This window comes from Citrus sinensis, chromosome 2 (genome assembly GCF_022201045.2).
Source record: "Citrus sinensis cultivar Valencia sweet orange chromosome 2, DVS_A1.0, whole genome shotgun sequence".
In the NCBI taxonomy this organism is placed as follows: Eukaryota; Viridiplantae; Streptophyta; class Magnoliopsida; order Sapindales; family Rutaceae; genus Citrus; species Citrus sinensis.
Genome location: NC_068557.1, coordinates 21693845 through 21708687, shown reverse-complemented (window position 1 = coordinate 21708687; position 14843 = coordinate 21693845). Strand labels below are relative to the sequence as shown.

The 14843-nt window shown below is 32.8% G+C and overlaps 2 protein-coding genes across 3 annotated transcripts; both read right to left on the bottom strand.

The window, feature by feature from the left end:
• Positions 1-26: 26 nt before the first annotated feature.
• On the bottom strand, positions 27-4928 carry LOC102625972 (subtilisin-like protease SBT5.3). 2 transcript variants are annotated; one of them, XM_006469334.4, is made up of 11 exons: positions 4763-4928; positions 4538-4647; positions 4330-4427; positions 4065-4229; positions 3229-3337; positions 1869-2403; positions 1675-1772; positions 1341-1586; positions 1146-1260; positions 845-1058; positions 27-743 (listed from the first exon to the last, which is right to left on the bottom strand). In XM_006469334.4, the coding sequence occupies exons 1-11, from the start codon at positions 4850-4852 to the stop codon at positions 202-204; spliced, it is 2322 nt and encodes a 773-aa protein (XP_006469397.1). In that variant the 5' UTR covers positions 4853-4928; the 3' UTR covers positions 27-201. The 2 variants fall into 2 exon arrangements, with proteins under 2 accessions (XP_006469397.1, XP_006469398.1); XM_006469335.4 differs by lacking the exons at positions 4065-4229; positions 4330-4427; positions 4538-4647; positions 4763-4928 and adding an exon at positions 3436-3592.
• Positions 4929-11664: 6736 nt separating this feature from the next.
• On the bottom strand, positions 11665-12820 carry LOC102626447 (heavy metal-associated isoprenylated plant protein 46-like). Its single transcript, XM_006469336.4, has 3 exons — positions 12716-12820; positions 12497-12575; positions 11665-12320 (listed from the first exon to the last, which is right to left on the bottom strand). The coding sequence occupies exons 1-3, from the start codon at positions 12719-12721 to the stop codon at positions 12022-12024; spliced, it is 384 nt and encodes a 127-aa protein (XP_006469399.1). The 5' UTR covers positions 12722-12820; the 3' UTR covers positions 11665-12021.
• Between the last annotated feature and the right edge of the window lie 2023 nt (positions 12821-14843).

Sequence of the window (14843 nt, the reverse complement as noted above, 5' to 3'; positions counted from 1 at the left end):
TGAACTACTGGCCATGAATCCGGAGGGAAAGAAGTTACTTTTGTCAACTAGATTTTTCTCTTTTGCTAACCATTAATTATTGTAATTAATTAGCATAACAGAAACATAGCAAGTCAGCAACATAGCTGAAGAATGGAAATAAAACATTAATAAGGCTTTCTTATAGCCATTATCAGAGAAATTAAAGGCTTAGTCCAGCTCTTAGGCAGGGTTCACCACTATGGGACTCCTTACTTGGTGTTGTTTATCATCTGCCCATACCAAGTCCCCAAATACATAGTCCTTAGTTGCAGCTCTGACCTTTCTAAACTTAATGGTGACTTTGAAATTCTTCTCTTCTCCAACCCTTAAGAACTTCAAGCTCCTCGGTTCAACAGATACTGAGATTCCTTTCGGATTTCTGACACGAGCTATGTAAGTTCCCGGAGAACCAACATTCCTTACTGTTCGTGACACTATGATTGAGCCGGAGAGTTTGGGGACTGTGATTGAAGGGTAGTTGAAGTTGGCTGTACTAACATACTCGGGGCATCTATAGGTCTTGTCTGAGAAGAGTGCAATTTGTGTCTTGTTGTATCCCAAAGCACAAAGAAAATTCAAGTAATCATTCTCAGTTAAGTCGTAAACCAACCCAGGATCCATTGCAAGGTTTGGTTGTATATGCCCTGCTCCATAGCTAAAAGGTGTTGCTTTGTAAGACGAAGCATTTAGAATTTGTCCCTTATTATTATCTTGTATTGATGCTGTGAAACAGAGGGCAAAGCAAGGGATCAAAATCGAGTTTTCGGCACTTGAAGCTGAAACCAAGCATCATGTGATCACTAAGGGACTGGTTTTCATGTACCTGTGGTCATGATGGCTGATTTAATTGCTGCAGGACTCCATTCAGGGTGGAGAGTTTTGAGTAGACCAACAATGCCAGAAACATGAGGACATGACATTGAAGTTCCTGAGAGAGCGTTAAATGGAATCCGACGCCTGTCGTAATCTTCATTTGTTGGCCCTGCTGCTTCAGTATAGGCAGCTATAATTGTCACTCCTGGTGCAGTGATATCAGGCTGTACATAAAATTATGGTAACGAGTTATTTAATTTAAATGACACAAAAGTTTGAAGAAATTTTATTTGCCATTGATATTATAGTACCTTAAGGATCTCTGGGGCAATAGAGCTTGGTCCTTTTGATGAAAAGGCTGCCATGATTGGAGCTGGCTTTAATCCGAGTTCTGTGGTTGCACGGGTAAGGTAACCAACAGGACGCCTGTTCGAAATAGAAATCAAATTATAGTAACAGTTGTCCCCCGGAAGCGAATGAAATGCTGAGAAATTCTGCCATCTTACTTGGTTGAATTGACATATCTAAATAAATCAGCGCCATCGGTGTAGTTGACATGTGAAGCAGGAAGGAGATGAGGATCGGCTAATAGCTCATTCCCATTTTCTAGGGCGTTTGCAAGAACCATGCCTACAGCACCAGCCAAGAGCGCTTGCTGTCCCTTATCTATCCTCGCATTATCTCCGCGAAGGCATACCAAGATCTTTCCTTTCACCTTCTTAGGATCAAGTGTTCCTGCCTCGCATAGTAGGCTGCAATGTGAAATAATTAGGTAGTTAATCCACATCTTTTTACATGCTACATAAGATACCAATGTAGTTAAAATTATTATGTTCTCACGCGACTTCAGTTGATGCATTAGCTGCTTTAGCATCTGCTGCGCTGATTAGTGGGAATAACTTGTTGCGCGGTAAGCCTTTAGATGATAAGCTTTGCCCCTTCAGAGTCAAAGTATGTTAATATATAAGTTCACGTTCTTTAAAATATGCTCAAAGATTAATTTCAAGCATCGAAAAAAAAGGAAAGTCATTAACCTTGTAGCGTTTGTTATTGCTAACTACAACATAGCTCGGAAAATCTCTATCCATTGTGCTAGCGCCAACTGTGATTTGCCAAGGCGCAATATTTGACACAGTGCTATCAGTAGGACCAGAATTACCCGCAGAACAAATGACAACCATTCCATGCTTAACAGCATGAAAAGAACCAATTGCAGTGCTGTCATTGAAAAATTTGGAGGGCCCGCCACCGAGAGAAACAGACAACACATCAACGCCATCGTGAATGGCCATATCAAAGGCTGCCAATATATCGGCATCATAGCATTCGTTCCCCGTCACAGGCGGCCAGCAAACTTTGTAAGCTGCTACTCTGGCTTTCGGTGATCCTCCTTTTGCTGTTCCTTTGCCCAAGCCGAAAACACTTGCCTTGGCTACGAAGTTACCGCCAGCTGTTGACAATGTGTGTGTTCCATGGCCATCTTTGTCGCGCGGAGTATCAAAGGAAGAGTTGAGTGGTCCAACAGCAGCTGCGTAGCCTTTGTTGAAGTATCTTGCTCCTATTAGCTTCCTTCAGGGCACACACCAATAAAATTAAATTACAATTTTCAATCCCCAAATGACCTGTAATATTTTAGTCAATTTACAGTAGAAACATGAACAATTCTGCCTGGTATCTCAACTTGCATATAAAATAGTGAAATTGACGATGCTTTGATTAAATCATAATTAATCATGCCAGCTAGAACTGAATCCAAGTCAATAGTATGTGAGATTTGCATTGAATTCATAAAATTAAGATTTATCCTCAACCGACGGATTAAAAAACAAGGGATTGACTTTCCACAACTAAAATATTAGACTTGTCAAAGCAGCAAGATAGATGTGCTAATTACTATTATTTTTTTACAACTAAACTATTAGACTTGTCAAAGCAGCAAGATAGATGTGCTAATTACTATTATTATTATTTTAATCTTGTATTCATTGCTTTTTTTGTAGGAAGAATGAATAGTGATCATTTATGTTATCAAAGTAAGCTTCAGCTTTATGAGAAATTTTCAAATGAATTTGTTTTGTGGTACCACTCCTACCCGCAGAGAAAGGAGATTTAAGATCCTTCATTATGAGAGTTTAATCTTAATTGATTCCATAAACAAAGTGTTGGGGACCAATTACAATGCAAATTGATGAAAGCTACTATTTGAGAAATTTTTAACATAAAAATTAACCCCATTGACAAAAGGGGTATTAAAGGGTGAGGATTCAAATTCAATAAAGATGCAAAAAGGGTTTTGAGAATAATTCTTATCCATTCATGGAATGGACAAAAGGTTTCAACAAGAAAAGCACTAGTGCATAAGCATGGAAACGTATAGGAATGAATGAGAAAAACCTGTTGCAAAGAAACTTCGCATCTTTGTCATTTTCACAAATTCCTTTCCACTTTGATGGAATCGGTCCCAAGCCTTCATCACTAAAGCTTTTTGATTCAGGCCAGACACCTAACACAACACAATAATCCCCATTGAAGCAAAAGTGATTCCTATAACAGAATGTCAAACTTGATAGTGAAAGAGAAAGAAATAATAAATTGGCACACCTGATATCATATAGTGTTTCATAATAACATATATGTATCTGGACCATTTTTCCAACAAGAAATCAATCATGTAAGTTCCCACTATGGATTAAAGAAACCATTAGACCCAACAGCTTAAGTTGATAAATTAGAGTTTGCACAGGGTCTTGGCTCTGATGCAAACCTAAAAAGTAAGAATTTAATTTCAAGTTACATAAGGAGAAGAATTCTTTATTCTGCAACAGCTCGATCATTTTTTCCGAAAGTGGTTGTCTAAAGTTGAATATATTAAACATCTAGAAACCACTAAATCAAATAATTTTGTCATTGGTGAACTTGGATTAGTCAAAAAGGAGAGTTTGTCTACAAACATGGTTCATATGAATTTCAAGTTTATACTGTATCAAATTATTAACAATCAAAACATCGTTTTCAATTTTCTCAGTCATATTATGGTGAATTATCTTTCTTTCCACGCATGGATAGAGTCAAAAAATCGGAACTCTAATTTAATAATTATACCATATGTTAGATCTAGTGGCTGTCATGTAGTATAGATAAATTATATTAATATAAAAAAATTATATAGTAAACTAAAATGGTCAAATAATTTTATTTTATTTTTCTAAAAAACAAAAACTAGAACTCACCAGTATCAAGATTTCCAATAATGGTATCTTCACCATATCTTGCCTTCTTCCAGATTGAGTTTGATTCAACTCTGCCGTTGCGCTCGAGTCCAAGAAATTCCCATGAATGTGTTGTGTGTAATTTTCTTCCTTGATTCAAGAAAACCGAAACAACTTTTGGATGTTCTGCATTATGTAAAGAACCAAAAGCCAGTTACTCATCAAGAAACAACACAAAAATGCAAGAACAGAGATGAAACAGAGGAGCCCTGTTTCGGTTTCTCACTTGCAATCTCAGCTGCTACAGCATCATCTAGCTTTGCAGCAAAACCATTGATGTGTCTAGTGTATGAGTAAAAGATTGCATCTTCAGGATTGTCATTACTGTTTATGAAGTTGAAACAATTATGTCACTCAAATTGGATGCGAATAAGAGACGTGCAAATAGATAGATATATCATATGACCAATTTTTCTTGAACTTAAATTCATTACCCATGCAAAAATGACCCAAGAAACTCATAGTGAGACTCAGTGACTCGATGTAGATCAACAGCTGATAATTCAGGTCCATGAGAGTGCGCACCTAAGTAAACAACATAAGACTAGATACAAGAAAGATTATGAAATCATTAGCAACATTGGCTGCAAAGAGAGAGTTTCTAATTTTTTTTTTTAAATCACTAATAATGGAGGGAGTAAGAGGATTAAAATGCTTACCTTTTTGGCAGCAATGGTGGGTCTGTAGCATAGAGAAAAGAAAAGACAGGATAAGAGGAAAAGGGAAGGATTTAAAATGAAAATCCTCATTGCTTGCTACTGCTAGTTGCTTTGCTACTTTGTTGTTGGTATTGTGCTGCTCTGCTTCTCCTCCGTTTTTGTAGGGTCTCATTTCTTTTTATACACACAATAATGGAACAGAGGATAGCAATTTGAGCTGGGTATGATTATGGTGCGTTTAGGATTGAGGTTGCACTAAAGTATTTGGTAAACACTAATTGTTATAGCTTGTAAGTTATGTTGATATAATTTTTCACTTATATAATGAAAAAATTATTGTATCTTTAATAATTTTGTCAAAATTATTATTTAAAATTTATATTTACTGCATATTATTAATTTTTGTTTGATAGTTACAACTTTTTTTCCACAACAGTTGTAGCTTAAAAGCTACAGTACCTCAATCCCAAACGAGAACCTTAACATGTCATCATCATCCTAAAAGTTACACTCAATAGTCAATACGATACTATTTTAGTATAATGTTATGTCATTACTAATGTGATTTCTAAGTGTGCGCTTTAGGTTATATGTTAAGGAATCACAACCCTTATCCTTAAAAAACAAGTTACTCAATTTTTTTTTTAAATTATTCTAACCTTTCTTACTCTCTAAAATAAGCTCATAAGTTTTTCCTTTTTTTGTTAAAAAAAAAAATTAGAAATGGAGATCAATGTTATAAAAAGTTATTAACGAGATCTTGACGAATATCTAATAAGATGGATAATATAATCTCTTCTCTTATTTAACATGTGAGTTAGGGCACATGTTAATGTAATTCTAAGATTGAAATGTTCTTAAAATTATATTTACGTCTATAATTTTGCAAAGACCTGCACAGAGAAATTTTATGAGTCAAATTTTGAACGTGAAATGTTCTGACTTTGAAGAAGATACGGTGTAAGCAAAGCAAGAATCTCAAATATCTCAACCTTTCCTTTCCCATTTTTATATAGCCAAAGGCTAAAGCTCGTGTGCTAGTTGCCAAAATAGTGTACTAGTATAGCAAACATAATTGACCAATCACTAACTGCCACATGCAAAACTTAGGCTTCTTTACCATAAGTTATGGGCAAAACTAGGCCGGGCCCACCTCTAGCCAACTCATCAAGGGCCTGTAAGTTGCCTTATCTTTATTGTGTGCGTAAAATTATAATGAACTCAAAATTTTCGTGTTTGATTCTAATTAAACATCGTGATAAGTAAACAAACCCAAAATCAAATATATCTCAAGGTACATATGGGTTTTTCCAAACAATTTTCAAGTAATATTCCAAGAGATTTCATTCAAGTAATGCATCATTCATGGGTTTTCTCAATCATGAAAATATTATTGACAAGTTTGAATAATTAAAACTAAAATTTTAGGCTTTTTATACTAACGATAAATATCGAGAATATACTAGAATAAACAAATTCAAAATATTATTTTATAACAAAATTTCCCTAGTCTAAATATGAAAAATAAAAGAAACGGTACCCAAATATGATATCTAAAAAAAAGATAAAAATCTCAAAAAAAATAAAAAAATAGAAAAATAATTTAAAACAGTAAAATAATTAGAAAAGAAATAGAAATTTCAACTCGATCACAAGACATAACAACAATAACAGTTTTGAGATTTAATTCGTCTCGTCGCAAGTTTTAAAATAGTATGTTACACTCCCAAATGGTAAATTTTAATTTAGATGAATTATTGAGGGGGTTATCTAAAATTTCAACGATTGAAAGTAGTTAATTTGTATTTTAAAAGAGTATATTGATTAGTAAAAATGAAGAGAAGAAATAGGCTGATAGTAATAGATAGGGATTCAATTTTGATCAAACATTCCAACGTAGGTAAATACAGAGACACGTGGATTTGACTATCTATATGTATATGGGATGATAAGGTAAAGGGAAAAATTCATTGTGGAATTCATCCTGTCAAATTTGGATTTCTCGCGATTATAATTTTATGCCCAAGCTGGTCATGTCACTTTTTATGGAATTGAGCAACTGCGAATAAACTGTGACCATTACTAGGGCACGGTCAACATGTACAGGGTTTTGTTGACCAATGGAATATAGTGTCAAAATTTTAGAAATCATTATTTTCTCTGCACCGAATTATATTCGCATATATATATATTCATCCTAGTCATCCTACATACTAGCATAAAGATATCTGGTTGGCCAATGGAATATAGTGTTCAGTTGTCAATTAAAAAAATTGTTTTAAACTATTGGTATGTTTAGTTTTATATTACTAAAACTATTTTTCAGAAATTAAATTACCAATAAAAATATATAAAAGATTTAACTCCGTAATCATCCAATTTTAATAAAATACACCAAACTATCGATTGATAAGAAAAATCAATCAATAATATCTTTCGTGTTCAAAATTTAAAACACAATAATAGGATAATTTTTACTTTCCTCCCTTGAGTTTTGGGTTTTTTACACTTAGATGGCCAATATCCATTTATTAGTAAAGCTCCCCTTACCATCAATTAATTTTGTGCTTGACTGTTAGTTGAATTGAAAAAGATTGAAATGCCCCAGTTGGATTTTCAAGAACTTTCACATCTCATACATTGGGCGCGAAAATTATAACAACCATAATATTACCATTATACTCCTTAAATTTAGATTATTTACAATTGCACTCAACAAATAAAATGATAATTCTAATCCTAATCATAAGTTACATCAACCAAAATACTCATTTAAAAAGGTCAAAAGTTTAAGTCAAGTTAAAAGAAATACTCACGATTGCAATTTGATCGTTGGATCCCAACGGTCACATTGCCACATATTTACCTATTTAAAGGCTTAAATACATAGCCTTGTTTACAAGCATCACTACTTCCTCTCAACACTTTGCAAGCTCAACTACATTTCTGTCAATCTTTCAATCTCAACAACATGGATTCAGAGGGCTCAAGTGTAGTAACCAACAAGAAGAATAGATATAATAAAGGTAGTATGAAATGGAGGAGTCAAGTTAATGGAAATCAATGTTAAAGAAAAAGTTAAAATTTAGTAAATAGAAAATGCAAAGTGTAGGTGATTGGTAATAACACAAAAATGCAGCATATCATCTATTAGATGCCAACAAATTTAGTACATAACAGAACTATACAGATTCAACACCATCTAACTAACTTAAAGAGACTTATCATTCTATATGAAAACATTTCAAGTTGTCGGAATAACATTATATCAATTATCTAATTTAAGACTATTGAGGCATATCTTACATTATGCAATTAAAAACAATTATCATTAAGTGTTTTAAACTTCAATTTTTCAGCTTTGTATAACTGTCATTAAGTGTTTTAAACTTCAATTTTTCAGCTTTGTATAACTGTCATTAAGACCAAAAAAATTTGTTTATACTTTCCTACATTTTTCATGCCTATTAAAACTCAATTAAAAAAGTACATCATGAATATTACATGGCATAAATCGAATGCACAATCTACCATATAAGTTGAAACCATATGCTTGCAAAATACCCAAAATGGCACATATTGGAAAATTTTTATGTTGGAAATTTTTTTCTCAATTTTATATTTCACAATTCCATAAACATTATCAAAGTTGTGTCAATAAATAAAGAATGAAGCATCCACTTGACATTTACAAACAACTCACATAGTATCAATACACTCTAAATGGAGCCCAAAAAAAAAAAAAAAAGCTTTGTTCAAAACTAACCTATTATTAGTTTCAACATAGTGATTCAAGTCTTTCGGGTATCGGTGAAATTCAGAGCGGTACATGATGTAGGTTTGATATTTCTTCTTCACTTTAGACAAGTAATAGATACTGCTTTGTTAGAAATAAAGATTTTTTTAACCTCCTAAACAGAGCTCTCAGCTAAGCTTCATGAAAGAGAAACACTCAATTTGAGAGAAAAGAGAGGAAGATCTAAGCTTTGAATTTTTTTACAATTTTTTATTTATATGAATATTTACAAGACACGATTTTTTCGTAATGATTTGACAATTCACTGTGCTCATGTCAATCAAAATGCGCAAAAGTTATGCTTGTCAAATTAGATTACCAAATTGCCCATAACTAACCATATGAGAACTACCGTTTGCATTCCATAGGGGAGTCTTTACTACTAATAAATGGATCTTGGTCATCTAAGTGCAGAAAGCCCAAAGTTTAGGGGAGGAAAGTAAAAATTACTCCACAACAATAATATAGTCTTCCAAATATATAGTTCTAGACAAACGGTATCAATTATTATTACATAAAAAAAAACAATGCACATATAAAGCAAAGATAAAAAGAATGTCAAATGAAAAATAATAGTGTACATATAAAACATAGAATTTCATTTCCAGGAACAAAAAAGAGCAACACCGAAATAAAGACAGAAGGCACCCGGCAACAGCAAGTCCAATAATTCAAAAAAAGCAAAAAATTAAAAAAAAAAAAACAACTTATGCTGTGTTCGTCAACAACTTTATACACACACACGTATATGAAATTAATAAAATTATGTACGTTTATTTTTAACATTATATATAAAAATGAGAAGCTATTTTGTCTTTACTATTAATTTGAACTTTTAATAATAAAGACAATAGTTTTTAGAGAGCTCAAAAAATTTATATTTCAAAATTAACAAAACACCACAATTTTTTTTTAAAAGAAAAGCACATATGACCTTTACAAAAGGCAATACCAAAAACGTACTTAAAAAGTTTTCATATTTGCTTAGGCCTTGACCCTATAATGGTCCACTGAGAGAAACTATATAAGTTTTACCTTATTTACTCGTGATGCTATTACCACCCCTTTATTATCCTTTTCGAACTTATTTTTTAATTGTGTTCGGGTGGGATAGTTTAAACCCACCAAACTACTCAATATTCATGTGGCTGGAGCAATACCAGAATTCGTAAAAGGAAAATTATTTGTTGCATTTTTTATTTTTCATATTCAATAAGTGAGACCTTTTTTTTCATATATTGTGGCATATGTCTCTAGCTTCGTGACGATGATGATAATAGAGGACGATTAAACATCTAGATTTCATGACAGAGAGACATTCTCTCATGGAGATAAAAATTATTTTAATGCTTTAGGTAGAACTTACAGTCGTAGGAAGAGAAACGAGTGACGAGTTTCGTTTGCGTTGGGAACATTTTTGTTTTTTAAGGAATACTAATTTTTTTTCCCCTCCCAAGTGTTGGTATTGATTTTTTATGATTTTTTTTTAATTCACCGGACAACTCGTTTTCCCTTGCATACATAGTTACATACAATTGTGAACTCTCTTCCTCATATTTTCATTCTAAAGAGGTGCAAATTCTAGGCGAGTTCTAATCGGAAAAAAAAAAATTACAAACACAGAGATAAAAATCACTATTTGAATATAAAGATGGATTCAAAGAGTAAAATTTATATACACACACGATAATTATAATTTGATTTAGAAATATTTTAATAATTAACAATTATTTTTTAAAGGTAGATATAGTGAATAATTTGGTGAGGTAAAATAGTCCCACTCTTTATGTCCTATTTAATTCATAAAATAACCTTCATTGTTAAACTTCCTTAATAAACCATGTGAGTGACTCTCTCTCTCCCCCATTTCAATCTTCTTGGAATATCATCTCTCAGCAGATTTTCTTCCTCTGTAAACACCAATGATTGATTCTCTCATTCCATTTCAAAAAGAAACAAAATGGGCACAAAATATGATTGTTCTCTAACATGTTCAAAAAGTTAATAATCTATGACAAAACTATATTTCCCCAAAAAAAAAAAATTGTAAATAAGTGAGTAAACTTATTTTAAATCAAATTCTTACTTTTTTAATTGCCTTGTTTTTTGTTTGTAAACCTTGTAGATTTAAAGAGTTTGTGATGGAGAAAGAAAACAAGAGCAAAACCAGAGGCGGGTTTAATTAGATAGGTTTTAAATCTCTTACACATTTTAAAATAAAAAGGATAAAATTATAAATGCAAAGCAGTAGGGGTTTTAAAAGAGAAAAGAACGGGTGCCAGTAGGGTCAATCTTTACCCAGAGACAGGGTGGACCAATGGGCCTTGTCAAATCAGGGTCAAAAACTTCAAGCCCACAGCCGGAGAGCACGTGGTAGTTCCGGCACGCGAATGGGTCCCAAAAGCCAAGCTGTCAATCTCCTATGAGCAATGTTTTTTTAAATTTAAAAAAATAGGCCCTCAAACGGCCGTAAGAAAATCCGTTAAACCACCCAGAACGAGGCAGTAATTTGTCCCATGCGCTGGCTCTGGCTCCGTCTAATACAGGTCAAAAGGCCGTCATGGACTTGATTTGACTCACCCCCACGTTGTTATCATCAACCATCCCTAACACGCAGTGATGCAGACACGCAGGTCCACATTTTTTATATTATTAGAAAGAGACAAAAGTGTTTAATCCTCCAAAAAGCAAGAATTGGGGTTTAATTTTAGCATTATTGAAGCTAATAACGGACTATTATTGAAAGTATTAATTGTCTAGTAATAAAGTAATGATGCTCCTAGTAATAGTGGCCGTCTCTATTTACACTCCATCTCTTATCTCTGTATTTTCTGTTGTCTTTGCTTACTTCATTTGTCTTTAAAATCCCAGTTTAAGCAAAACTAGAATCTCAAATCAAAAGCGAAAGTGAAGTGAGTGTTTGGCTACGTAGAAAGTGGAGTCATAAAAAATTTCCAGATATAGCTCAGGGGAGCATTTGCTTAATTGATTTATTCAGCTGACAAAATTTTAACTGCTTGATTTGAGTTTTGCAGGATACGCTTTGATCTGCCTGGCTCCCTGGATGCCAAGTAAGAAGCTTGTCGACATGTGTCGATTTCTCATTAGTTGGCATCAGAGGAGCCATGCAGATGCACCAATGCCCGCCCTCCGATTAATCAGATGAAAGGTTGGTACGATAGAGCTAATAGTCTTTTGATATAATTTCTATGGAAAGTGTTCGCATGTTGTGAAATTCAGATCATTTGACGCTATACAATGAAGCATAGATGCTAAAACTACGGTTTATAGCATTAAATCTGAATATTTCTAACGTGTAAACATCCACACTTGAGAATTATTGGTTCATCTGGACTGATTGCTCCTCCACGCTATGAATTCCAATCTCTCCGAATTTAGCTAACTCTGTTTCTCAGCGTCCCTGTATGTGGCTCGCTGTGTATGTGTATATGTATATTTGTTTTTACAGGATGGAGCAACTGTAGGGGTCATAGTCTCTAACCACGCAAACATCGTAATGAGGCAGTGGCGCCGCAACATGATAATTAGGCCACACCACTGGCTCCGGATTGGCCTCAATTTTTTCATCATCCATGCTCTGTTCACCAGCACCAGCACCAGCACCAGCAGCGCCGACGCTCACCACCTCCGCATAACCCACCTTCTTTCTTAACGAAGTCGTGAGCGCAACCGCATCTACCCCGTCTCCCGTCACCTCTATTTGGCTCATGTCGTCTCCTTTCAATGCCACTGATTCCACACCTAAGCATGAAGAAATGAACCATGACATAATCATTGCGGATTTCAATTATATGAAAACTAAGTAATAGTTAATTAATGCGGACTCGTGCATAATTGGTCGCAATTTAACACTGGATTGCTACTACCAATGTACAAGTTTGTAAAAAGATGTCAGCATTAGAAAACGATTATTTTACCTGAAAATCCAACTGCGACCTTTAGGGCCTTCGAGCGGGACTTGTGCTTATTCATATAAACTTTGATCACCATCTTTTGCTGCAACAATTAAACCAAAGTTATAAAGAACAGCAAATATTGACTAAACTTTAACACGCAACAAACACTTATGAACACAATAATTTTTGATATTTTAACTTTGTACACATAATTAGTTTAATTATCACAGGGTTTTATACCTTCATGGTCTTGCTCTGTTGGAAATTGTTTTGATTCTTGATTTCTTTAGGAGGTTTGAAGGCTTGGAGCTGTGTTGGGCTGTTGGCTATTATTGTGCATTTATATAGCGCCTCTTGTGGTTCTAGTTCAGAAGTCGTATAGAGGGCAATTTCTTGGTGATCTCAAAGATAATGACAACTTAAATTCATTGTACCTTCATTCCAACTATTCAAAATTAAAAGCATACACTTTGCTTTCTAGAAATCAAATTTTTATTCAACCTAATAATAACATGAAGAATTTTTTCCCATAATAAAAACATCATTAATTGTAGTAGGTTCTTCAGAATTATATAAATTTTCGTTGTTAAATTGGGACTGGATCTGCACAACATTATTATATAGCCAAATGGATTTAAGACTATTGATAAATTTCTTTCGTTTAAGATTCATTATGATATCTACCAATTAAAAAACTGAAGTGGCAATGTTCCTATTTAATTAAATAAGTAGGAAATGAATGAGACCAGAAATGTTCACATTATGACTTTGACTATGCAATGGAAAACGAAGGCATGTGGAAAGACTAACTAGTGAACTTAGCAATTAGTATTAAATTATGACCACCAAATATGATAATGAACAAACAAAAGGTCGATGACGTTTGACATGTTAACCATCCCTAATTTGTCTTCATTCATTTAGCTTTACAGTCTCAAAGTCATTGTAAAACTAATTTTGTATTTGGCAAAAGTGGGTGAAATAGTCCAAGTAGTTTTTTTTTTTTTTAAAAAAAAGATATTATCATTTTATCACTTAATTTTTTTAATATGTTACTTTATCATTAAAATTTTTAAGCAATTATTTTTTCCACTTAATATTTTAATTTTTATCGTTAAAAATAATAGAACTTTTAACAAAACTTTGATTAAAAATCTGTTTTATCCCTAAGATCTGTAAATGCTATTTAATCCTCTAAAATAAAATAATATAAAATTAATTATAGATAGAGTAATAATGCTTATATTAGTTAATTAGTTTATATATCTAAAATAATTAATTGATAAAATTAAAAATATTTTAATACTTTTGGCTTAATAGATTGAAGTTCCTGAAGTACAGCTGTGATATCAATAGTTTCTTCACAGATAATAGATTGGTGATAAAATGATAAAAGCTAAAATATTAGGTGAGAAAAAGTAATTATTATAAAATTTTGATGGTAAAGTGATATTTAAAAAAAAGGTAATAAAATGATAATATTTCTTTTGAGAAAGATTTTCGAAGGTTATGTGGCATGACTCTTGTCGCCTTCCAAATTATAACTTTTCTCAACTTTAAAATAGTTTATTGTTTTGTGGTGTAAGTTTTATTTGCTAATAAATTCCTCTTGAATTTGGTGCATTTTTTGAGAATAAAATTACTTCAACAATCAAGAGCGAGAACGAATGGCGTAATCTCAAAAAATTTCGCCTAATTTCAGCATTATCGAGCCAATAATGAACCCTTAATTCAGAGATTATGAACAATCATTAAGACTGTTTTAATAAGTTCTTTGCTGCAATAAAAAAAAAAAAGAGATTCTCAATTTTTTCTACTGAAATTATAAAATACAATTTATCCCCCTACTGCAATTAGTAAATATCACTTATCTGTAGTTTAATAATCAATAATCTTCCTGACATCATAACTTTATAGTGTTATCTTTATTTTCAAATACACTTTTATTCATATTTATTATTAATTAAATAAATTGTATGAACAAAAATTAAAATACTAAAAAAAGAATATAAGTTTTGATGTGAAAAAAATTAATAATAAGATATTTTTAAGTATCTTTACTTATAATTAATATATATTTTATATTTATAAGATAAAATATTAAGTAAATGACTCATTTACCGATTTACACTTCTTTTCCTTTAAATTATTTTATGCCAAAAGAGTTATTAGCTATTATAAAAATAATATGGAGTAAGTAATGTATAGTAATCTAAATAGAGGAAAGCTAACAAACGAGGGTGGACATTGATTTGGTTCGGTTTCGGGACAAACTCTCAATTTTGCCTGAGGGAAATGGAGGACATGGTCTTAGCCCCGACTTTAGTGTTGCTGGCCCGCGGGCCTCTGGTTCAAAGAAGTACTTTAA

Excerpts from the sequence above, each read along its gene's own strand:
- LOC102625972 (XM_006469334.4), bottom strand. The coding sequence starts at position 4,852 with ATGAGGATTTTCATTTTAAATCCTTCCCTTTTCCTCTTATCCTGTCTT. Across the intron at positions 4,428-4,537 it reads CTTGGGTCATTTTTGCATGG|TAATGACAATCCTGAAGATG; the intron begins GTAATGAATTTA and ends CTTCATAAACAG. Across the intron at positions 1,059-1,145 it reads TTGCCCCAGAGATCCTTAAG|CCTGATATCACTGCACCAGG; the intron begins GTACTATAATAT and ends TTTTATGTACAG.
- LOC102626447 (XM_006469336.4), bottom strand. Across the intron at positions 12,321-12,496 it reads GGTCGCAGTTGGATTTTCAG|GTGTGGAATCAGTGGCATTG; the intron begins GTAAAATAATCG and ends CTTCATGCTTAG.